The sequence below is a fragment of the Pagrus pagrus genome, assembly GCF_965226575.1.
Source record: "Pagrus pagrus genome assembly, chromosome: 13".
NCBI lineage: Eukaryota > Metazoa > Chordata > Actinopteri > Spariformes > Sparidae > Pagrus > Pagrus pagrus.
In genome coordinates this window covers 16,520,890-16,547,347 of record NC_140197.1, presented here as the reverse complement: position 1 = coordinate 16,547,347, position 26,458 = coordinate 16,520,890, and the positions used below count along the sequence as shown (strand labels likewise).

The window sequence follows — 26,458 nt, the reverse complement described above, 5'->3', positions numbered from 1 at the left end:
ACGCTATGCCGAATGCACCCTGCAACGTTCAGGCTCTGCTGGAGTGGCCTTTGACATATAGAGAAATGTGCGTCTGTGTGCGTGGGCGTGTATGTTGATGACGAGGGTTTAATGTGTTTCGACACAGGCCGTACTCTTGAAAAGACAAAGGTCATTCTCTGGAGCAGTGAGACGTCACATCAGGCTTTATCCACAAAACTCTGATATGTAGCTGAATGCCAACAGACACAATCCTTAAAAAACAAAACAAAGTAAATGAAGTCCTGTTCCTTATTCCGTCGACATCTTCCTTTAAGCCGTGTGTGTGTGTGGCTGCATCTGGAGACCTTCTGAGTAATGAGATGGAGCAGAGAAACATTAGTATTTTTAGCCCTGTTAGCTTCACAGAAAACAGGGTGTTTTGTGAATGGCAAGTTATCTCTCGCGGTGCCTTTTAAGCTGCGCCGCTTATTAGGGAGAACTGCAGTGGAGGGGGAGGGAGGGGGACGACAGGAAGAGAGGGGGGAAACTTCTGAAGGAGAGGAAAAAGACGAGAGAGGAGGAGGAGTGAAGATCCTGACACACACACACACACACACACACAAAGGTTGAGAAAAGGGGGAAGGAGTCAGCACAATGTTGCCTCCAAGTTTTGCTGTAGGGAGTGATTTAAATCCGTGTGGGTCTTACCTGAACTTTGTAGCACTGCTGCAAAACCAAACTGCGATGTGTCATTAAGGCAGTTGTATACAGTATGTATGTACATCTCCCTCCATCAACCCATCCAATGACTGGCTTACATCATCATAACATTTTCAAAACGACTTGCGTAGTTAAGGATCTTAGTTTAATTTAAAGTCACTCCTTCCACACCACTGGCCGTCCCCAAGCTCCTACGAACATGACCTCTCTGGCTCTTTAAATTGCGCGCATTTATCGCTCCCATTATTATTGCCCCCTGCTGGCACTGAATGGGTTCACCTCTTAAAAAGGGTAACTCCACCAATTTGACACATTAAAGTACGTTGACAGGTCTTGGGGAGCATGACTACACATGTGAAAAAAAATCAGTATCCAGCTTTTTGTGGCTCCAGAGGAAGCGGCATGTAATCTGATAAAATGCCTCCTGTGACATCGCTCAGTGGTTGAGTTGCATTGTGGGTAATATGGACACCAGGTTTTGAGAGGGAGCAAGAAAAGGTGATATCTCTGCTTCTGCTGTAATGATTTTTCGGATAATTTGTTTTTAAACTAGCTATAATGAATGAATAATGAACGGGAGTGCAATCTTAGACCTGCGGACTGCTTTTCAAAATGACGAGTCAATCAATCAGTATTTGACACGCTGACATTCAAACTGTTCAGAAAAATACACAGGAAAAAAAATCAAAAATCTGTCTCAAGGTAAACTTTCTATTTTTTTTCGAAGGATGGTGCTTCATCAATGGCAGATTCACAGGTAAAGCCAGGAGAAGAAAATAACACGGCGCCGCAGCAGGAAGATGCAGCACAGGGTGGCTCTAACTTTAACTACTAAGACAGAGGAAGGCATCAGTACCAACCTCTCGTTTTAATGAGCAAACGCCGGCAACATTATTAATGTCATGAGTCTGCTGCTTATTGAAAAGCAAAAACCTACCGAGGTGCAGAAAGCAATCGCACTGAGAGAGGCAAGCCAAAGACAAAAGGGGGGAAGGAGCAAAGATGGCACAGATTGTGAGACAGAGAAAGAGAGAGAGAGAGACGTCAGATATGACAGAGGGAGTGAGAGGTTGAGCTGCAGAGGGGGAGAGAAATGAGACACGTATTGAAATGAGGGGAGACCTTTGAAGATCAGCAGGTGAATCATGCCTTTGATAATTGCGTCGTCGGGCTTTTCATTGTGGGGCTCGACGATGGTGTTTGTGATTGTGTGTGTGTGTTTGTACACTGTGTGCCTTGCGTGTCTCCTTATACCCATTATAATCTGAGACACATTACAACCATGCGTTCAAGGCGGAAAAGTCTTCTTCTAGTGATAAAAACACGCAGGAAGACTTTCATGAACAATCCGGTAACTTACACAAACGCGTGCAGACGAGACGTTTTCACTTTTGACTCACACTTCTGCAATCAGGACCAACCGAGGTGATTTCACGCACTGGTGACACGGCGTTTCAACCATTTACCTCGTCGTGCACACATTCGTAGTATCATCACATGTCAGCCTTTCTGTGCATGTGTTGCTGCCACCATGATGTTTCATATGCATGACATATAGGGCCCTAATGTGCGCCTTTGGGAAACTTCAAAGGGTATTTCATCTCCGCTCTTTGTGGATGATTGGACGCAGTCACACTGGATTATGTGTGTGCATTTTGAGAATTTCTTTGACATGTTTGTACATAAATCCTTCCCTGTGTGTGTTCGCGTGCATGGGGACTCTCTGAATGGTCCGACACCTACAGCGATCAGTCAGCTGAGCCGATCACGCACCCCTCGCTGGCAGCCTGGTGGACAGGAGGAGTCGATAGCAGGGTGTTACAAATCCAGGCTGCTGGCCAGCATGTCGACACGTGACAACCAACCCTAACCCTCCGCAAGAGGAGTGAATGGCTTTTTAATTATGGATTATTATCATATATTTAGCATTTAGGTAAAGATTTCAAGTTATTTTCTTCTTAGAGGACTGCAACAGGATGCTATTTCAAATGCGAACGAACATTTCAACGTGGGAAAAACGAAATAATGTCACACGTGAACTGGACATTTTCACAAGGTACCGGCGAAAGACATTTTAAAACCAAAGCCACAATGCTTCGTAACATCTGCGTGTGTTTCTGCTGCATCAGGTAGTGTATAGTAGTAGTGGTCACTGACGTGCAAGACAATGATGTCATATTTACAGCACGCATACATTAGTCCACTCAGCTACCACGAGCTCTTTGACAAATAGGCTCCGTGATGAATTTGGTCTTGTGGGAGATTTCAATATTATGTAAAATTAAACTGCATACATTTAGTTTGACATTTATCTAAGGTCATTGCTCAACAGTTTTCTCTGCCAACTCTGGGATAATTGAATTTTGGATGCTGTTTTGCCTACAGCCATCCATGGATTACTTACAGGGCACGCAGAGCACACGCCCACGCGCTCCAGACTAGCCTGGGCGCAGAGTGCTTGGTGAGATAGTATGCAACAGACAATATGGTGATTAATAATGAATGTCGTATGTATTTATGATAATGCGGCTGCGATGCTGAGAGCTCTTACTCCTGTCTTTGGCTTTATCACTTTGAGGCGACTCCATGTTCTCAATATTGATATTCCAATTGATCTTTTTCTAGCCAGACGCGCATATCTGCATATGTTTATGCCTGGTTTAAGATGTCTTCAAGAGTTTTTACTGTTGGAATAACTTATCTGACTTGGATGAGGGAGATAGTCTGGGTTGTCCAAGGTTGAGCTTCTTGAAGGGGTGCACAGAATATGTTGTGTGTAACCCGTCAATGCCTGTTTCTATTTTCATAACTTTCATGAACAAAATTTTACTGGTCAGCAGAGAACTCAACAAAACATTTATTGCGCTTCGTGGCTCAGAATTACAAATATTCTGCCGCTCATCGACCTCTCTCTCACACACATGCTCTCTATCTCTGATTTCATTAGACTTCCCAATCGATATTTTTTTAATAACGCTTCCACATCGGATTCAAACATTTTATTTGAGTCTCTTTGTTTCTTACTTATTGTCTTTATCACACAAACACTTCCCTTCGTGTCTCCATCTTCACATCCTGTACATGTATGGCTATGTGTTTGCGCAGGGGACTGCTGTGATTGGTGGAACTTGCAGGAAACTACGATGATTGGTCAGATTTGTGACCAATCATCAACAGGGGCATCATCTGTTGAATTTGCATTTTCAAATCAATTACATTTTTGTGATCACGACGTCGCAACATCCTGGAGGGATCGCTCAACTCCGAGCTTAAGAGCCTCTAATGTGTGGTTCATATTATTAATTCTTGTTGCTGTTATTCAGTTCAATAATGCAATCTCATACTGTATATGTGTGTGTGCGTGTGTGTGTGTTAGCCCACTTTCAGTCCTAATTGTCAAGAACGTCAAGTGCCGTCTTATCAGTCTATTAACTAATGAAATCTAATCAGCGCATCCACATGTGCATTATAAGGTGTTTGTGTGTATCTGTGTGGATGTGTGCCCTGAATCTCGACTAGCTTCGGTCTTGAAGCTGAAGTACAGCTAATCACTTCGCTGCTTCCCAGCGGACAGCCCTAATGCATTTAACCACTCCTGAGGGAGCCGCTGCCTGACAGTGTAGAACGGCCTCTCTGCCGGCTGTCACACTATCTCTCCCTTCAGTCTACCTTTTTCTTTTTCTTACAACCGCTCTCCCAACATTGTATGTAAATTCTCTTCTGTCTTTCCTTTTTTTCAATTTCTAATAACTTGTCTTTCTAGTTGACCGTCATACTTTTATTATCATGACTAAGAACCAACAGGACTTATTCAGGTAAAAACAACAAGGGTTGAAGATGTAAAATATATGAATGAATGATTAATTATAATTTCCCAAAAATTATCTACTTCGCTTTTTTTTTTAATTAGATTTGTTTCTTGTAAGATACTCAAGAGTTTTAAGCTCAGGGGACTCCTCGGCTGAATTGCTTCAACTTAATAAATCAAAGAAAATGCCGCTTTGAAAACAGATGCCATCTTTTTTTATCTACTTTTACTGGCAGTTTCTTTCATCATTCAAGTCCTTCTAATCTCTCCCTCTGTTCTTCGTGGAGTTTGTAGTAGTTAAACATAGTTCATTACCACTAGACTTTACGTTTCGTGATGGTCTGCTCCTCCGTCTTTTGCACACTGCTGTCGTTTGGTCAATTGGACAGCGATGAGCTGGAATAATTGTGTAGGCCTAAATTGTTCAGCTCCTCGGCACTGCAGAAACACTCTGTTTTTGGGGTGTTTTTTTGGGTTATTTGAGTCTTTCTACTTGAATATCCACAGCAGCTTTTCTGTTACTGAAGTTATGTAACACGCACACACAGCAAGTGGGACAAGGATGATTCATCTAAATGAGCACCTGAGCATGAAACAGTCTTTTACATCAACACTTGTGGTTTCGTCAAAAGTTAGATGGCATTATTATAAGTAGAGGGGACGGATGAAATCTACATGTTACACATAATATAAAGACATAAATCTGCCTAAAGACAATTTCATGTTCTAGGCGGTGCATTGTAAATTAACAATGGACGAGTCCTGAATGAATAGCAACGGAGGAAAGCAACACGCTGTTCATTTACTTGTGCCCTCCTGTTCTTTTATTCATGGCTCCGTCTTTAAAAGAACGCAAAACACACAAATTCTGTGTCTACTTCATCATCGGCGGCATGAGGAAATGTGGTTCACTGCTTTGAGCGCAAATCAAAGTGTAAATATTAAAATGATATTTTCCTGCCGGGATAACTGTGCTCTCTTTTATTTTACCGTTCGTTTTACGGATAAGTCGACGCCTGTTTTCACTGGACTCCATCGGAGACAAAGCATTTCAGCAGGATTCACAACCCTCTGTGCAAGTGTCAGTGACATAAAGCTCATTGAACAGACCTCTGGTGATAACTGCTTCTGAAGCCTCTAACATCACTTCGAGCCGAGCGCCAGCCGCCCCTCTTCGGAGCTTTCCCAATCCCCCCGCCTCTTACATCTAGAGTATTCTTTCACTCCACGATGTGGCACACTGCCTTTGATCCTTCTCTCTCGTGAGACTCTGCGATCCTTCATCTCCATCTCTGCTCGGCTTCTCTCTGTTTCTCCCTCTCTCCTCCACCTCAGCTTGACCTTCAGTCTCCTCCTGGAAGCCTACAGCTTCCTGCTACCTGCCCCTGCAAGGAGCTGAAAGAAGAGATAACAACGCCGTGGATTTACTAGGATTAGCATTTTAGCTGATTTATCTGCTTCAGCTAATTAGCAAGACAATCTAACTTTTGTCTGCGGGAAGAGATGGAGATGTTTTGTTCTGCATTATCAAAGCTGTGTGGCGAGATAGAGCGATCCCGGACAGAAGGCTAATTATATTCAGCTATAGACAAATACCTGCATGGGCAGCAGGCTGAAAACGTGAAACCATTGAAGGAAACAGTTAAATACAGGCAACTGGACCTTATTTAGAAAAAAAACAAAAACATATATATACAGTAAATGGTAGTAAATGGTTCGTTTGTTGGAGAAATGGTAGTTTAGTTTTGTTTATAACTGTTCAGTGAACTGCTTCCACCAAGATGGCCGTCACCGTGGCACAGAACAAGTATTAAAGGAGGGAAAACCACTCCAACTCTGGCCATGTTGACAGCTGAGGCTAAAGTAGCCTAGCATCAGAGAGAGTATTCTGTAAGCTAGCTAACATGAGGGACGGGGACGGGCAGTTTTTCACCGTCTTAAAAGGCTACGTCAACAGCTATAGACAGATAGAAATCTCAAATTAATTTGTTTGTCTGCTTGTTCGTTTGATTGATTGCGTAGCCATTAAAGTCTCATGGAGTCATAAGTTCTCTTCGACCAGGGAGTCAGACAGCAGCTGGACGGCCACGCAGTGCCGTTTATCATAATGATACCAGATCTATAAAATACGTTTCTGGCTTTTTGACTTCCCCATTATGTGTCTTCGGTTAAAAATTGTGACGCTCATAAAGAAGCGCTTTGGTTTGTGAGTCATACCGTAGGAGAAATCATTGTAACAAGACGTCGCTGGAAAGATTATTACTTTATAAATCAACGATTGTTGGAGGTGTTAATCGTGATTAATCGGGCAATATTCTAGTAATGACGGAGACGGTCCATTTTAAATAAAGGAACTGAGGTAGACACCTACTGAGAGCTGATTCTGGGAAACTTACCATTCAGTAGATTCTTAATTGAAAAGCAACATTTGGCAGAGAAAGACGAATAAGATCGCTAATGAGAGAAGACACTGGCGGTGAGAGAGAGAGAGACGAAGAAGAATGAGGTGAGAGGTAGATACTGCTAAGAGCTGAGAGAGAGAGAGGAGAGAGAGGGGAACAAAACCAAGAGGGACATTTACAGTAATCATTCGAGAGCTGGAGAGAGAGAGAAGGGGAGAGCAAATGTAAATAAATCAGCGCATGTAAATAAGAGTAATGTGAGGTGGAGGCTCGGGGGCAGATGGGAGCACTAAAGTCCATTTGTTGCTGACAGGACTACCCTATACTTCCATCGCATCGCACCTGCGTGCCACATTAACACCAACATGACCTCAGCACCAAGGGTAGATAACCACATCACGTCAACTCAGATTAAAAATCAGCCGGGCAAAACCAGAGTCTTTTCCCAGTGGCAAAGGAAGCTTTTAGGTAGGAGACAGATTTTAGAATTTGGGTTTTTTTGAGCTTGTGTCCTCTCGAGTAATCCTGTGCTAATTAACGTCCTTCAGAAAGCTGAAGTTTTCAAAGTACGTCTTGATCATAAAGTGGGCCGTTTGGCTTAGATTTGTGCAGGAGCATTGTTGTTGATTTGACAGTAAAGGAATCCTTTAGCATCCCTCAGAATAACCTCGGAGAAGGAGAAACAGTGAAGCGAGGAGACGGTTAAATATTTAATGATAGCGTGAAAAAGTTGGCTTTCCCACCGTACTGTGGCTGCAGACTGCTTTGCCGAGCTCTACACTCTTCCTTTACTACACCACGCGTTAAAATGTTTACGGCCACAAAATGATTACGCAAAATGATTGCGCGTTGTGGCCATTGACTTCAATTTCTTTTTATGGGAAAACACAAAAAACTGACGCACTGCAGTTGCCGGAGCAGATCGCGGATGCCCCTGTGCCCTTCCAGTGGACACAACGTGGCGAAGTGCCTTTTCTTCACAATAAAAATAGCCACCCCCACCAACACCCCCCTTCCCCCGCATACATGTGGTGCCCCAGCCCCTCTAACACCCTTAGTCCGCCCCTGATTCCACCAGTTTTTAACTCACATTAGATTAAATAACTCATATTCTTGATAAATCAGCCCAGGGTAACAAAGTCTTTTAATGCACGCTGTGGTTGTCATGGAGCCCCAGAAGGCAGGAGTGCTGCTTTGAGAGATATGCAGCCAAATGTGATTGATGCAATTAAAAATTAACACGTGGCTCCTTTTTTTTTTTTTTTTTTTAATTAATGCACTTCTTAAACAGACTAAGAAGGCTCTTTTTTGCCACATCCACAATTAAATGTCAGGCTCTTGTAGATGTGTTGTATGCATGTGTGCGTGTCACAGCCATTTCCCTCTGCTCGCTCCCCTGCTAAAGTAGCCTACAACACGCAGAGCAGCTGAAGCCAACATTTTGGTGCAAGCAAGGGAACAAAATAATAACAGAAGCATAAAGGGAGACCAGGAGCAGTGGATAAAGTTTAGTTCTCCCTGTTCCACTGTCAGCTGCTCTCTCTCCATCACTCCATCCCCCTGCAGAGCGTTCAGGTCAAAGAACGCCTGGTTGTTCCTGTCAGACCCCTCGCAAACCACTCACTGACTCTTGTGACATGCTATGCTGTGGTACTCAACAACAGCATTACTATGGAGACAGAACAGTGACATTAAAATGTGGCCTTGAAAGCAAAACCTGAACTGAAAAAGGAAACATTGCCACTGAAAAATAGATCCTAGACATTACAAATTATTTCTGCCCTTGTTTTCCACAGGCAACTTTACGTTAGCTGTGATAGCTGACATTAGCTATACATTAGTTAACTTAATCTCAGACCGGTTCTGTTTGAGAGACAACAGCAGAGAGAAACACACTTAACACAGTTGCAGTTTAGTGGTTTTAGTTGAACTTTATGGACTATATCCATTTTAAGTGAATGCCATATTTTCCAAAGTGCCAGATATTTCTAGCAAAGCATTGAAAAATTATGCTGATCGACATTTTGTTCACCTGTTTCGGATCAGAGTTAGCAAATGGATCACCACAATTCATTTTCACACTTCCCTCACTTGGCTTCTGTATAAAACCATTTTTGCATCATAGCAACACAACGCAACAGGTCTTTGCTTTTGGCCCGCGGTCCACCATTGAGTGTCAGTTTTGGCCTTCCAAGAGAAAAGGTTTGGGCAGCCCTGGTCTGGATCTTTCTTCCTCTGTAACAAAAGCATTTGCGTGCCGATGTGAGAGAGGCTAAAACCGTGGGGCTGAAATGAAACCGGACGCTTCTGTGTATCTCACAGCAGTTAGTTTGCGGCCAATTATGAGAAATTATACTCTCAAAATGTGACGTAATCTGGCAACGTTTCGTGTTTTTGGTAAGTATACTATTACACAACATAAAGCGGACACACTCGAAGCACATGCTGAGACCTTCTTATCTCTCCCGTGTTCGTCTCTGGAGAGGTGGCCGGCACTTGACACTTCACGGCCGCTTTATGCTCGGCTCAGTTCGGCTCTCTTCTCGATTCTTCCCTCTTTTTTCTCTCTGAGTGGAGGGTTTCCAATCAAAATGCGAAAAAAAGGCTGCCACATTTTAATGAAAATATCTTACTCTCTCCAGCTCTGCCTGTGTTTCATCTTCATCCATCTCAGTTTTCCTCTCTGGCTGATCCCTTCACGTGGGCCTTTCTGCATTTCCTCTCCTGTCTCCTCACCTTCACCACCCTCCCTGTCTCCTCCAGCTTCCTCCCATCATCCACTCCCTCTCCCACTCCTCTCCCTTGACATGTGAGTATGCACTCAAGTAGCGTCACAATCCTTTATCTTTACGAGTGGTCCTCCCTTTGTGTGTACTGTATGTGTGTGTGTGTGTGGATGGGGGCTGGCGATGCAGGCGAGCCACAAACGCTCCAAGAGCCATATTCAAATCTCATTTCACACTGCTGAGGGTGAAAAGACCTGACACAGCACTCTGTGAGAAAAAAGGAGGAGAGGAAGAAGAAAAGAGAGGGCGAGATCGAGAGGGAGGAATGTGAGAGATGGGGAGGAAATGATGGTAAGGACGGCGCCGAAAGTGGAGGAGGAGGAGAGCGAGGGACGTGATGTGGGAGAGGAGGAGAGTAATGGCTGTTGGCATTAGGCTACCTGCAGTACGGTGAAAGGGAGGCGGAGAATGAATAACACGCGGCCGATTCTAAAGAAGGGGAAGAAAAGGAGGATGGAGAAAGGAGAGGGCACACAAAGAGGGGTGAGAGAGCAGGATATCAGGAGGACGAGTTGTGACGGATTCCTCACTGTCGGCAAGCGTCGTACTTTCGCTGCAATCTCTTTTCTATTTCCAAAATGACATCTCTCTACCTGACTCCCTCCTCTTTTCTCCAGGTGAAGCTCTGCCCCCCCTCCTCTTCCTCTTCTTCTTCTCTTTGGCTCTCCAAAACCCAGCTCCCTCCCTCTCGCTCGCACACTGTGCATGTTTATGCAAATGAGGTAATTAGGAAGCTGCTTGGCTTCCTCGGAGCTCGAAGGTTTCAGAAGAAGAAGAAGAAGAAGAAGAAGAAGAAGAAGAAGGTGCGAAGAGAGAAAAGAAGAGGAGAAGTGGACGGATGAAGATTTCGGCTTTGGTGTTTGTTTGAAAGAATGCCCGCCAGTGTGTGTGTGTGTGTGTGTGTGTGTGTGTGTGTGCGTGCATCAGCATTACACATCCATACATTATCACATATTCTCTTTAAAGTGCTGTATGTTTCTCCGCGAGTGCGTGTGAGCGTGCGCTTTAATATGCTTCCCTACACTTCTTTTTCGCACGCCTCGACTGTCCTGAAACACTTCAGCTCCCTCAGTTTTCTCTCTCTTCTCTCTGTCTTCCCTCTTTCCTGCCCTGTCCGTCTGTTTTTTCCTCCTCATCTCTCTGACATATCCACTCATCTCCTGCCTTCTTTCTGTCTCCCGTTGAACAGCCTTTCCTCTTGCTACGTTGTCTCTCTCTGCTTCTGTCTTGCTCGATTTAGTCCCCTCTCCCCCACATATTTCGTCCAGAGCTCGAACTTATCTTCACCCCCTTTCATCCACATTTTTCCCCGGTGCTTTTTGCTCCAGCCTGTCCCCTGTATGACCCCTTGTCTCTTCAGTCAGTCGCCCACGTGCAGAATAAAAGTCGGTGTTTGTGCGTTTCGGTAAACAAGGGACATGTTGAATCTCTATGTTTGGGATCGTCGTGGTTAAGGGCTGGTTAGGTTTAGACCATTGGCTATATATAAAGATCGACGCCATGACACCCAAAATGATTTCTCTTTGTCTCTTTGTGTTTATCGTTGTTATTTCCGACTTTGTTGCACTGCACATCCCAAGCACGTGGAGTTTTATTTTGAAAGCTGACTGGATGCTCTGTGCCGCTCCTGTGTCTGACTTCCTGCCTGGCTCGATCTGCTGTGTGCAGCTCGATGCGGTTTTCTGTCCGCTTCCGTCAAAATCCACACGTAGGTGCGTATTCTCTGTGGAGCAGAGCGGAGAGCTGCCTCTGGGACGCGACTGGTGGAGCACTGTCTCGAATGGCCACGATCTGCTCCGGCGGTCGCGTGATGGCCAGAGAACAAAGCGGACGTGCCCTGTGGATTCTGGTGGATACACTTTAATGTGTTGTGTGATGTCTCTAGTAGCCTGTCAAACCTCTGTGCTAAAAGAGAGTTAGCCTCCATGCTCATGTCTCCGTCTGCATTTCTTTTCCTCATCATAACTGTTTCTTTCTCTTGCTTCAGATTGCACTGGAGTTATGACTAATCACATACGCTGCATGCAAAGCACTCAAACACATACATGCAAGCATAAACACACTCTGGCAGACGCACACTGTGACTTAGCGCAGGAATTATGCACAGGCTAATGAAACCTCACATGCATTCACATGGACATGCGCTCACATACGTGCGCTGTCAAGGCAGCTCTCATCTCTCGGGCTTGTCTCCTCGGGCTTGATATCAAGGCTTTTGTCTGCTCCCTCTCTCTCTCTTTGTCTCCTGCTCTCTCTCTCTCTCTCTCTCTCTCGCACACAGACACAAAGTTCTGCGCAAAACACACGCCGGCACACACACACACACACACGCACGCATGCACGTCACCTCACGCCATCGCTCCCCGAGTTTTCAAACTTTGGATGGCAGCTTCCTGTCAGGGCATGAAAGCAGCGGGGAAAGAGATTTCTAAACGGAGAGGAAGAGATGGTGAAGAGACAGAGGGAGAGGAGATAAGGAGTGCTGACAGATGTTCAACTCGACGCTTTTTGCCCCACAGAGGAGAAAAAGAGGAATGGATCTGTCCTCGCTTCTCCTCCTCCTCCATCAGCTTCCTCTTCCTTCCTTCCTCCCCCTCCCCTTCTTGTTTCCCCTTGTAAAACCCACGATAAACAAAACTGATTTCGTCCCTTTGATCTCGAGGCGATGACGCTTTTAGGTAAATCCGAATAGGATCCAACAAAACGGAACAGACGAGAACAGAATAGACTCGCAGCCCCCTCGCAGGCAGCCATTCAAACGGCTACATGGCTGACAAGTTACTCTAAGTTCAACTTCAAGTGAGGCAGACTGAAGGCTTCACACTTAAAGTGAATCACACACCCTCTCGAATGGAGTCACGGCGCTGCTCTTGTGTTTCAAATTAGGAGGATAATGGTGCTTCTAGTCAATTAAGGAACACCTGTGACAACGATAGCACCCACTGTCCTCATTACCGTTACTTACCAGCTACCTAGCCAGATCGTGTGTGTGCGTGTGTGTGTGTGAAGCAGAGGAAGTGGAAGGAAAAGCACTAAATCTGATTGAAGGCAGGATCTTACACGCAGAAACACGCATGCACTCAGCGCATATTATAGGAACACCTGCAGCCGTGCAGCAGCGTGTCCCTAATATGAATTGATCGTCCTCCGTCCCTCCGCCACCTCCACTGCAGTCAGGAAAGAGCAGGCAACTACACTCCATCTGGTTTGGAGCTGACAACACACACTCACCGGAGCCGACAGGCCGCAGTTGATGCACTTGCACGTCGGCCTATAAGATTGACCGTTCGTTTTATTTGGCCCGCCTACAAGTATGAGCTCTCTCTGCCTCACACCCGGTCGGGCAGCCTGAGGGAAACGTATGTCATTTATCAGGGTGAAAGAATGACAGCCAGAGCTCTAATAGTAAATCATTGGCGGCATTATTGGACGTCCCCTCCCTCGCCGATATGGATTTGTGTCGGGAAGCTGGGGGAGCCTGTTATAAATCAGTCAATAACACACAGGAGTGTGTGCACGCGCAAACCCCCCTCCCACATCACTTACACTGACACACAAGCACACAAACCAACACATCAGAGATGATAATAAATGTAGTGATAACCAGACTGTGACAGGAGTTGAGTTTTTCTTGTGTGGATCACCCGCGGTGTCAATTCTGCTTCCTGTTCTCTGCAGTCCTCAACACTCATTATGAATCATGTTGAACGGGATAAAAACATGTTGTGAAAGCACATCCTTGTATCTGAAAAGTGTTTGTTTTCAGGTTGATTCCAACGCTTACCAAATTTGTGATCACACTTACGAGAGTGGTGTGGCGGATCATGTTGAATCCAAACCAGGAAGTAGACTCGGGACGGATCCGATCCAACGTCGGATAATGACGTAATCCATCAATGTTCTTCCATACTGGTCTCGATGTTCCCTGCACCAACACACCTGATTCAATGAATGGATCGTAATCAGGCTTCAGCAGAGCTTCACAGATTCCGTAGTCTTGATTGATTATCCATTTTCCATTGGACTCCACTTTTCACTTTTTGAAATCATGTATGGAAATCTACTTTTAGTTGATAACGCGTTGCTGTGCGCTTGATTTATTCAGGGTTTTCGAAACATTCCCGCCTTTTATTCTGTGACTTTGTGACATCACACTACATCACCATGTCATACATTTGCATAATGTATATAGTTTGGCACATAAGAGTTGATTTAGCGCAGCTGCTCTGTTGTTGTTAGCGGTGCTGGCTCAGGCTCTGGCTCGAGCTGACCAATCAGAGGAGACTGGGTATTCAGAAATCAGAAACTGAAATCTGTATCATCTGTAGCCTCGGAGATAAAGCTGCTTTAGTCTACAAGCTAAATGGAAACAGAGTTCAAGGTAAACGTACGGGAGGACAACAGATGATACATTGAAGAGTGAGGAAGGAAGTCAGTGAATTTGACTGAATGTAATGTGAGTAATAAAACCTTAATGCATCACCTCATCCATGAACATTTTCACCTGAGTCATGTCAGATAGATTTTCATCACCAGTGGTGTATCTCTAATAATAAAGACAGCAACTCCCATGATCAGACGCTACCTCACGACCGCCAGCGACTGAAATTACTGTACATGTTGTGCATTTAAAAAAAATAATGTGGAAATAAAAAGTGAGGTCAGCAGGTTAACAGCACTGTTGTTTAGCTCGTCCCATATAGTCTCTTCTTAACAGAGCTGTTTGTGGTCTTTAGTGTCTAGCCTCCATTCCCTGTTCAGTGAGCCATGATCCAATTTGCAGGTCTTAGCCTCCACTCGCTTCTCTTCGGCTCATTTCTCAGCCTGTCTGTCGTCCTGCCACCCAAGGAATTCATATTATTACACTTGAACTTTAGCATGACCCTTATCTCTGAGAGCTGTTAGCATGACAATAATGCTCATCATTTTGCAAAGCACTGTATTTGTATCAGTATGTCACGGTGTTGATGAGGATTTACACATCAGAGGACTCACTTGACCTAAAGACACAAAGGTGCACCCCATATCTACTCAAACTGCACGCTCCAGGATGGTCTCGGCTGCTTGGCAAAAGCTAATGCTGTTAAAACAGATTAAGCTGATGGGGCCACTGCTTCAGCGTAATTGACTGGCAGCCGCACTCTTTAAAGATGATTTCTGACACAGAGCTCAGGATCATCATCATCATCATCATCATAGAAAGAGAGAGACTGAATGGCCGAGATAGAGAGTTAAAGAAGAGGTAGAGGAGTAGAACAAGTGCAAAGAGAAATGGGAGGAAAATGAGATCAAGGGAGAGGGGCAGCAGAGGGGAGAGGAAGAAGAGATAAAGTGGAGGGAGAGGATGGGTAGAAGTCGAGACAGATTAAGAAACTGAAATGGAAGCTGGGAATTTAAAATTCCAAAGGGAAGATGGGAGATTAAAGAAGAATCCAATCTTTCATCCATTGCTCAGATCATAAACTTAATTGCTCTGAAGACCAAAAACTCTGTATTTGACAACGGAGTCAGAACTGGTAGCTGTCAGTTCCATTACTTCCATTACTAGTTTACAAAAACTTTGTCTCGACTGACAGGATGTTTACGTTCTGTCGACACATGAAAGCATGAGGGCACATTGGATGAACAATGCATTCTGACTCTTTCAAGAGAAAAGAGATGAACAGTGAAGTCTCTCTGTTGTTTAATGTTTGACTCTTCTGTGAACGTTTTGCCTTTTCACATGTAAAAGCCACAGTTTCAGTTGAGAATTCAATATTTTACAATGTCATGGCTATTTCCATATGTGAACTAAAGTTTTAACATAATGTCCCACGTGAATGGGTCATTTTCAAAAGGGATTTGTCCAAATTTTTTCACATATGAACGAAAATGTACACATGAAATTTAACATTTTCGCATATTGGTGTTTCTTCAACCAGCAGTCAGCATCAACAGTCCTGGTAGTTGCCAGTTTGGGGGAAAAAAACGTGAGGATGAGTTCTACAGTATGCACCCAGCATGGCGTACTGCCCTTACATTAGCTAACTAGCATTAGCGAGGTTTAACGTGAGCTAGCGTTAGCAACGTTAGGTAGTGGACAAACTGGCCACCACTTGAGGGAGCATACGAATAACAGCGGTGTTGTGGCGTGAATGCAATGGAAGGGGGAGATGGAGTGACACATTTAGCGGCTGAATGTTATCAATAACACCTTTAATTACATACATTTGTAAATGATTGGGGTTTTTTTCCACGTGTATTGGGAGCTCGTCTGGCTCAGTTCACTTTTGCACTGGACAGCATTGGCTTGTATCAATTTCTCTGCCAGGAGCAGCTTCGAAAGGTTTTCTATGACGTTGAATAGTTTTAGTAATATCAAAACAGGTGCATTGAATCGGGTGTTGATTCTCAGAGGCAACAGCACTGACAGTCAGCACTCAACCATGTGTCGTTTAATGCAGTGATCATATAAATATATGACTTAATGCATCTTTAAATTTCAACAGCTTGGTGATAATGATGCGGGTTTATTACCGATTTTAACTACAGTATATATTCATGCACTATAATCGCTTTTATTATTTAGAAACATGGCAAACTGTGATTTCAGTAAGGGCCGATGAAGTTGTATTTTCCCAGAGCATATGGCTATTAGGGGTAAATCTGCCCACTCGGCTGCTCTGTGATCCATAACAAATGTCTGGGCCAATCTGGTTATTCTGTTGAGTCAGGGTAATACAGCCCGAAGTCTTATGGTGTTCAGAGAGAAACCCAAACGCAGAGAGACACAGGAGATAAGCTGAGGTTTAGGAAGGTTTTATTTGTAGAGGACGGCTGGGAGTTGAGAAGCGGCGGTGAGTGGCGTGGGCAGGCAGGAACGACAGGCAGATTGGCAGGTAGGCAGGCGAGCTTGCAGGCAGGCAGATAAGGAATGATCCTGAGCACAAGTAGAGACAATTAGTACAAACTTGGAATCAAAACACGCATTACTTATTGTTAAACTAGGGAGGCTTGAAGTGCGCCGCTGCCAGTGCGGCTGAAACAACCATCTGATGATGAGTGGATGGAGGGTAGAAATGCTGTTGAGTTGATGAGCTGATGGAAGGCAGATGTGCAGGCAGAGCAGGTGAGTTGAATGAGCTGCAATCAGGAGGGAGCCGGGAGAGTGCCAGGAAGAAAGCAACGCCCACCACACACACACACACACACACACACACACACACACATACACACAGGAAACAAGGCCTTGTTCAGGCTTCCAGCCCAAATTTTTTTGACATATCCAGACTGTTTCCAGATTGTTTTTAGAAAGTCTTGCCACCGAAAAAAAAGGACAAGAAATGCAATTTTTCAGCTAAATCGGATCCAAAACATTTGGAGGTGGTTTTGAAATGCGAAATGTTATAAGCAGCATTTGTCTGGCGCATAAGAGGAATTCTGCTCCACACCTTGACAGTGCAATTGTCTCCATTTCTATTCTCCCGCATTGGAACGTTGTGTTGTGTTCGCCTGCAAATAACAGTCAGGACAGTCTGTCTTAAAGATCTGCTCTGAGAAACAAATCCGATAGTCTGAACAAAGCCCAAGAGACACAGGGGAAGAGGGGAACACAAGGGAAATAACTAGAGGCATGGCCAGGACCGTGACAGGAAGAAAGCAGGAGATGGGTCTGACACCCATATGTCACCTACCAACTGAAATACCTTTAAGTGTCTGACTGCGGCTGCATGTTAACAACCAACACTGCAGTGGTTAAATAATACTGTGGTTACTGGGTTTAAAGGTGCAAAAAGCAATTCTGAGGAAAGATAGTTGATTGTTGAGTCTCATGCCACGTCGTCAAATAAAGACAACCTAATTTTCCGACCTGAGAGGACTTCAGAGGCCCAGCTTCATTCACTTACTGTACTTTACGAACAAAATACAGTGGATTTAGCTAAAGCACTTTAAAGCATACCTTTGTCTTGGTATGTTTTAATAATTACCACCTTATTTGTTTCTGAAAATCACCAGCAAATTGACACTGACATCTGATGTCTGTGCTGTTGATGCTGTCTGTCACTCTGATTGTTGCCAAAATCTGACAAACCACAAAGCTTTCAAATGACTGAAGCCATGCCTGCTGCCCTCTGACAGCCTGTCACAGATAGAGTTGATGCAGCAGCATGCTCTCCGCCTCGTTTACTTTTTTAGCAGGTGCCTGGCTCCAACAACAATGGCTGAGCCAGACGGATGCACTGATTTAGTTTAGCTTTTTTCTTCCTCGTCTTTATGTCTGATATGCAGGATTTCCCTAAAATACAATGTATAGACTCAAACAAAAATATCTCAATTAGCGCTAATGATCCACTAGAAGTGTTTCTGCAGAGAGGCTACCCTCTACCTGTATTCTCTTATTTTGCTGCATTCAGGATGTTTCTGGGTGTCGGTCTTTGGACAGGGGGTGTGTCACATCTAGCCAATAACATAGTGAGGTCGGGACTGTTTAAAACCGTAGCCACCAGGTTATATCGCTGTCTCTCTCTTCTGCTCTGCCTGTGTCATGAGTTGCAGGACTGTGTGTCTGTTTGACTGAGGAAGGGGCTGGGATACATGCACACAGAGCAGAGAGGCAGAGAGCAGGGTTGTGCTGAGGTTCGGGCCTGTTTATTTGTGCTTTAGACCATAGCTGCATAGCAAAGCAACATTTTGTTAATCTGATTCTCTTCTCTGTTGTCGCTAACACCGCTCCCTCTCTTCATTCACACTCTAGCACACTCAACTGTCGCTGCTCTCTCTCACTGTATGTCTGTCTCTCTCGGCCAACTTTGATTGATGAACAAATCCTGCATAGTATACCTTCAAGGGTTAGTTTGAGTAAAGCCCATGGGCTCTTATTTTGTCGTGCAGGCCAGGCTTGCATAATGTTGTAAGATATACAAGTGACAAAGCTGAAAAGGCAGAAAACAATGATGTAGAATAAATGATGAACTTCAACCGCAAGGCAGTGGATATTTTGAGCTGTCCTGTAAAGTTCATCAAACCACCTAAGATTGTGCAATAAAGGCGCTTTATCATGCTCCGAGTCCATTTATGCTGACATATTTAAATATTACAATGACATTAAACTAGACATATTTAGTTTACTTGGCAAGGTAAAGATGCTGAGCGGGAATTATGTTCCTCTCCGCTCTGCGAGAGTCACATTCATCACATTTTAGAAAGCTATTTTATAGTGCTGTCAAAAAGCCAGCCATCTTATTCAGCGTCAGCTCCCCCGTCACTGGCTGGTTTATAAATACATTACACTCTCTCACTGAATATACTGATGGTCTCAGTAACAAAGTAGTGTGTTGTTTTGAACACTAACGCAATAGGTGTCAAAGCTGGTTTGTCTCAGGTCACTGAGTGAAGCATTGCCTGACATAGCTGACGAGACGGGGATGTGTGTCGTGTTTTTGTATGGGATGTGTAGCCTAAGTTCTCAAGGGATGCCCTGTCCTGAAGTGATCCTAATAGCATTAGCTACTGTCTGCATGGTCCAATGGTGCATTATGTGCCCCATGTTTTCCTCATATGCTCAGTGTTCTTGCCCCCTTTGCAGCCCGGTCACACGCCACTGTGTGCGCACATGTGTGAGTGTTCTCGGGTGATAATATTGTGTTTCCTTCGCTGTGTTTTGACGCCGTGAGAGAAAGAATTCAAGAAATGTTAAGACCAGGCACTGCTGTGTTAAGTTGGCGTGACAGTCAGATCCCTGGCTGTCAGTTAGCGCTGTGCTGGGCTCAGCATTGTCCCAAATCACCTGACACACAGAGGCACACACGCATGCACACGCGCACGCACAGACACACTTCCAACCTTGCTGTATTTTTGCTGAGGAAAAAGAAAAAAAATAATAGCTCATCTTCTCCTACAACTTTCAGCACCAATCTTTATAACTTCTAAAACTCATAATGCAACATTACAGGGAGGCTCTTTTTAATAACTTTTCCCAGTAGAAACTGAGGATTATGTGCTGCAATATGTCAAATACAGTATCACTTCTTTCCCAGATGTCCTGAGTCCTTGAGAAGTAGATTTGGGCTGCCTTGCGAAGCTACACAGCTGAATTTAGTCACACACATAGTGTAAATGGATGCACATTTTCACTACAGTTTATTGGTTACCACAAAAATGTCAAAATCAAGCTTCTTGTATAGAATTAAAGGATGTCTATCCACTTCCAACTTCAAAACTATTGTGCAGTCAACCTCTATTTCTGTCCTTGATTATGGCGATATTCTGTATTGTCATGCTGTCCCATCAACTGTTAAACCTTCTGTATCGTAGCACGCTACGCTTTATTACAAACAGTCTTCTCATGTTTAACATTTACAAAGCTCCGCCGTGGAAGTTACCAAACTATCTCATATCTCCTCTCTCATTTAAATCTTGAGACTTAAGCGCGGTAATTACTTAATCTTAGATATCCCTCATGTACGCACTCTTGTTGGCAGAACCGGGCTCACGTACTGCGCACTAATAAATGGAATTAACTTTGAACTGCTGGAGTCTTACACTCCCCTCGGAGATTTTAAAGCTTTGCAAGCTGATGTGTTTGTTTGCTTTTTATGATGCTTGTAACGTTTTTTTATTAATTCCTTGTTTGTTGTGGAGTTATTTTGTTGCTGTTTGCTTTTGTTTCTTGTCCTCGGGTCTGTCTTGAAAAAGAGATCTTAATCTCAATGAGAATGCCCATTTCAATAAAGATTAAAAACAGAGTATTGCTTGTTATGTAAATATATGTGGAATTATTGTTGCTGATGTGAAAACCGTCATCCTATTTAGTGAGTTTAATGCTGGCAGAAGGGAAAAGACTCAAAAGATGGATGGTGCATGTTGGATGTACAATAAATCACTGAGTAGATGTGAGCCAATGGAGATTATATGGTGCGTAAGATTGCTTTCTCTTTAAACCTTTTGATAACAATGTAGAAAATGAGGGCACTATGTCTACAAACACATAAAATACTGATAATGCCCATATATAAAATATCATGACATTATAGCAATGGGCAGTGTAAGGGGTAACGCGCTACAGTTATATATTACTTTCACCAGTAACAGATTAAATGTAATGCTTCTCTAAGTCCAATAACACGTAATTGCCTGAAATTTGGACCCACCTCGTCTCTTGCAACCCATTTAAGCTTGTTCAAAGGTGCTTATAATGATATAAATGTTTTAACTTTTGTCCCTCAGTCCCTCAGTTCATTTAACGGTACGGACACCAGAACAGAGAGTAATTAATTCAGATTTGCCAGCATGGTAAGCAAAAGAGACAGAAAAAAGTGGTGACTCTGTACTTTTGAAGCCATCATAAAATACTAATTTGTGTCCATCCCTCAATAATTTATATTATTTTTGATGAAGAAGAAGAAAGCAAAGGGACTTTTCATAAAATGGATGTGAATGTTTGATCGCTCACTGTCTGCCAACTTCTTTCGTCAAACAAAACCACAACCTGTTTGGACAAGAGGCATAATTTCTGTTCTTCCTGCTCGGTGCTTGTGGGTATGTTTGTTTTTGTTTATGTTGCTGCCAACAACGTGTAAGTCTCTCCACCTTTTTCTGTTTAGTTTTAAGCCCAGGACAGGACAGTGGAGTAAAACAGGCGCTCCCAGTTTGGAGGCCAAACTGCTCTGCCTAGTCAGACAGATCAAGTTTTTTCAGTTGCTCTTTAAGCCCAGCTGAACACAGTTTTATAGGCAACAGAGACCAGGTTAATCCAAATCCAAGGTACTGAAACAATATTAATCTGTTTCGTTTCATAATGCAGTCTTCCTTCTAAGGTTGGTGAAAGTAACTCAAAATCAGTGTCACGCATTGCTCTCCACGGACAGTAATAATGAAAAGTAACTTACTCTCAAATGAAAGTAACTAGTAATATGTAATGCATTACATTTTGGAAGTAACTTACCCAAAACTGGCAATGGGTTTTCCACCCACCTGCTGCGGCGCGTGCATCCTCACTTGTTTGTCAGCTGGATTAGCGAGCCCTTACAGTGTGACCGTGAGCCTCCATGCACAACACCAGGACCTTGAAACTGAAGCAGCTAAATGAGATTCAGACCATCGTTCATTTTGTTGCTCACACCTGTGCTTTTCCTTCTGCTAAAATCTCAAAATGTCCTCTTTGAAAAAAGGTGTCCTGCTCATGTGAAAGTACATGTAGTGAACGTTCCTCTTTACACTTTTCACTCAAGCTCGCATGATAGTAAGTCTTAAGCCTTCAATTCCTTATCTCGAGCCTTCACTTTTGAGCTCATTCAGTGACTCACTGAGATTCATTGCTTGCTCCCCTCGGGTATTGTACATCAGATTTCTGATCTCTGTGTAAACACCCCACCGAGGACTGAAAATACAGCTTTTCGCAGCTTTTTTTTTTTTTGTCTTATATTCAAATTGGCAATAAGAAACGCCTGAAATGAAGAGTGTGTTGCCCAAACCCCCTTGTGGATCCACAGTATGTTTTTGCGCTGTTGTTTTCCATCCAACCTCTTCCTGTGTCTGTCTCAGACTGTCGCAGTGAGTGTGTGTGGGAGGGGGAAAGCAAGTTTTTCCATGGCTCATCACAGCCTTTAGCTCATGGTGCAGCTAAATGGGTGACTGTATATCCGCTACCCCAATTAAGGGTGTTAATGTGTGAGAGTGTGTATGTTGGGGAAGTGTGAATTTGCTTGTGTGTGCGTGTGTGTGCGCGCGTGACAACACAGCAGCGAGGGCCTCGTGCGCAGTCTCTCTCTTTCTCGCTTTTCTCTGTGTCACACACACACACACACACGCACACACACACACGCATTCATCAATCGTCATCGGAAAGCACAGTTGAGAGGAAGCGCGCAGGAATACTGTGAAAAGAGAGTCGGAGTAAAGGAGCAGCGGTTTTATGGCGCAGAAAAGTTAAACATGCAAAACAAATTTGAGAGTAATGCCGTTTTTTTTCCCCACCTCACACACACACACACACACACACACACACACACACACACACACACACACACACAACACCCTCGTCCAACCGTTCCTGCTAAGCTGTCTCCTGCTTAATTGTAGTCGCTGGTAATAGCTGCAGGGTCTCTCTAAGAAGCTTTGTCATGGGAAATAAAACACAGCAGAGTAAGAATAAACTTCCTGCCTCCACAGGAAGCAGCTGTTGCCATGGTAAAGCTAATTTTAAAGGCTGTTTTTTTTTTTTTTTTTTTTGGAAAGGCAAAAACAATAGCCTGTTTTGAGAGATGGCACGCATTCGTATGCACTGGGATAATAAATGGACGCACAGGTATAATAACACATGATTATTAGGCAGAGACTCGTGTGTCGCTGAGGGTGGTGCGTGACTTTCCCTCTTTCTAATGTTTCTGATATCTCCACCTGGCTTTAGCATCTCGTCAGAGGATTATCACGGAGCTGTGAGAGATCCCAGCTACTAAATCATCACTGTCCTATTTTCTTAGCTTGTAATGAATAGCCTTTAATATCATTATCCTATAAAAACAAAGTCTGCTCTCCCACTGGCACTTAATCCTACTGTCGGATTTAGTGCAAACAAACACATTTGCTGGCGCGCGCGCGCACGCACATGAGGGAAATCACACCTACGCATGTATGTTTGAAGTTATCTGCTTATGTTTGCTGCAAAGACGCACATATGCCAATAGCACATTAGTTTTACTAAAGATAAACATTCACACATGATCATGCAGCTTAAAATAATCATGCAAGTGTCTCATCGTCATAATATCTTGTCTGTGAGTGTGTGTGTGTGTGTGTGTACTGTATATGTGTGCAAGATCGTGCCCACCTTATGTCCAGCTCTGCACATGTCCTGCCTCTCCTTGGCTCCTTGCCTCTTCCTGGCTGCCTCCTTTGGCGGCCAGTTAAGAGCAAGAGTACTACCAGCAGTCCAGTATAGTATAGTCCAGTATAATGTCTTCAGTTATGCTCCGGCTGCCAGTGGGTGTCTTGCTAGCTGGCTCACCGGTTGGATGCACGTAAACACTGGATAAGCCAAAAAGAGAAAAGAGTTTTCGGCCGTTCTGTGCTCCTCTTATATTATTCCTCATTTGTCTCTGAATCCTTAAAATAACATGTGGTACTTCTTGCCAGCAATAAGACTTGCCAACACTCCTTTTCCAAACAGTTATTCCGCAGTATCTGGCTTTTTACACGAGCTGTGAAACTGCACAGTGAATTAATGCTGGCCTTAAAGGTAAAATATGCAAGAATTTTTGTTTAAAACATTCAAAGACTTACAAAAATGATCAACAGAATGTGAAGAAATAGCAGTGTTGACTCCATGTCAAAGACATATTGGTACTGTGTGGCAGAGATATCTAATGAGGTTAGCATGCTAACCAGGTAGCCCCAGGCCTGGAAACACCTCTTTCTCCTAGTGGCCCTGCAGTGCTGCACCAACGCTCCCCTGGAAGTCTGACTAGCTGCGTGACTGACAGTAACTGCAGTCATGGATATATAAACAAAATACAAGTGGCAGCAGTTAGCTGTTATTAGCAGTGCAGTTTGTTGGGAGTATGAAGAATAACTTTACACATGTTTATAGTAAATGGGGAGCACAACTACATAATGTGGAAAAAGTAGTAAAAAAAAAAAAAAAACTTTTATGTCTCCAGAGGAAGCTGCATCTAATTTTAAAATGTAGTACTCCCCAAGAGATTTTGGTTAATTAATCATCAGTAATGTGGATACAATGACCAGTGGGTAAAGGCAAGTGTTAGAACAAGTAGAACAGCCTGGAAAATCCAGAAAATTACAACTGTTATGCCAGTTATGCCCGAGACAGTTCGGAATGAATCACACCTCCTTCACTTTAGTGCTCCACAAGGGACTCGAACAAGTTTGTCATTTGTTAAATGACGAATAAATAAGTCTTTAACCTTTATATCATGATATAACAATGTCCAAAATCTCCAGGTATACACTGGAACATGCAAAACGTATTCATATCTACGTGTATGAGTGTGTGTTTATGCGAGCTACATTCACAGATAAAAGTGAATCCATTCGTGAGTTAAGTGGTTGGAGATGGAAAGCCATTTCCTCTCCCACAACACTGTGATGGGGCTAAATGAATCGTCAATGAATGTGCAATGACTGTTGACATTGATTTACTCTCCGCTGTAGTACCCCTCTGCGTTTGCTTGATTGTGAGAGGTGATTGTTATCAGTAAGCCATGCATTCTGTTATGCAGACAAGGGAGTTTACGATAGGACAATTTGCTCTCGCGGGGCAAAGAGATGGTGAGAAACTAATGGGGCCTTTGGGGTCTGGAAAACGACAAGCATTAAATATCTGTGAGTTGTGAGGTGATGTTATGACACGAGGTGGTTTAGTGGTCTGTGGGAGTGACTGCGGAGGCAAATTCCCGCTTGCCCGATCAAACTTTCATGGAATAAACACATTCAGTTAATATTTATTTGCTGCAGTGCACATACTGCATGTTAATTAAATCAAAGCAGGCATTTTTCAGTCTCTCAGAGATCTGTAATGTGTCAAACAAATGTGATAATCACTTAATTCCTCTAATCCCGCTGTCATCTCCTGTTGCCTTCCAGATTTCGGCTGGGTTGCCATGACGAGCGAGGAGTGTCCTGTGCCGCTGGGGAGCATTTCCTCAGCAGGGCCAGGGCAGAGCGAGGAATACGGTTCGGCGCATGCTGACGACATCATCGAGGAAGTGGGTCCGGATGATGATGTCAGTATCGGCAGTGACCTGAGCACCCTTGTGCTGCCCTTCCCAGAGCTGGCACCTGTGGTCTTCTTCTGCCTGAAGCAGACCACCTGTCCTCGCAACTGGTGCATCCGGATGGTCTCCAGCCCATATCCTTTCATTGCCGGAACCGGCCCCTTTAACCTCGAAGACAATCTTTATCACCAAACCTTCATCAGTCTCTAACTGTTTACCTGTCCGCATTTCACAGATGTTTTAAACATCTGCACCTGCCACTTTTAACCACATTTTTAGCCTCTTCTGTTCATTGCCACACCGTTCGTGTAGCGTTCAGTCCCTCTCACTCCTCCACCCTTTCATCTCCTCATCTAACAGTAGTGCTTCCCTCCCCTTTGTATCCTGTCCCTCTTTTTTGAGAGCCTTTTTTTTCGCCGCTAATCCATCACCCACTCTCGCAGAGTCACAATTTATCTTCTTTGTGATATCTTCTGTCTTTTGTCTGTTTTGCGTTCCTTTGATACATCTTCATCCATCTTGACTCCGACCACCCTCCCATCCACCCTCACTCCTTTATCTTGCGGATTTGCAGTACAGCAGACGTCCCCGAATCTTCTCCAAGTAAGTGTGTTTGACATCCTCATACGACTCCAACTGCAGTGATCAGCATTGCACTGCTTGAACAATGGAATGTGTGTGTGTGTGTGTGTGTGTGTGTGTGTGTGTGTGTGGTTTTACTTTGCGCCCAGAACAAGCGATTGTCTGTTTGCGGACTGCACTGACAGTCGCGGTGGGACTAAGGATGATCCTTTCACATTAGGGACCGACAAGACCACACTGGGCTGGCTGCTGCGGGAATGTGTGTGAATGTGTGTGTACATCACAAGTAAAATATGACTATGGCCCTATTTACTCCCACTAGTCGGAGTGCAGGGCTCTGAGGATTGCGATGGCAGTGTGATGTTTGCTTGGTCAGTCGGTCGGTTCAAATCTCTCTGAACACATGACTTATTATTGTCCTGTGTAAGGAACAGCTGAGCCTTCAGGGCAACTAGCCTCTCAAGCTTTTTTGGCACTTTTTCATTCACT

At 44.0% G+C, this 26,458-nt stretch overlaps 1 protein-coding gene across 5 annotated transcripts in view; it reads left to right on the top strand.

Moving 5' to 3' along the window:
- LOC311267304 (voltage-dependent T-type calcium channel subunit alpha-1I-like) overlaps window positions 1–26,458 on the top strand; it is a 170,389-nt gene that overhangs the window by 17,235 nt on the left and 126,696 nt on the right. For all 5 annotated transcript variants that reach the window (XM_084370313.1, XM_084370312.1, XM_084370311.1 and 2 more), the window contains exon 2: window positions 25,257–25,521. In XM_084370313.1, coding sequence (XP_084226439.1) covers window positions 25,274–25,521 — 248 coding nt within the window. In that variant the 5' untranslated portion in view covers window positions 25,257–25,273. The remainder of the gene's footprint in view (window positions 1–25,256; window positions 25,522–26,458) is intronic.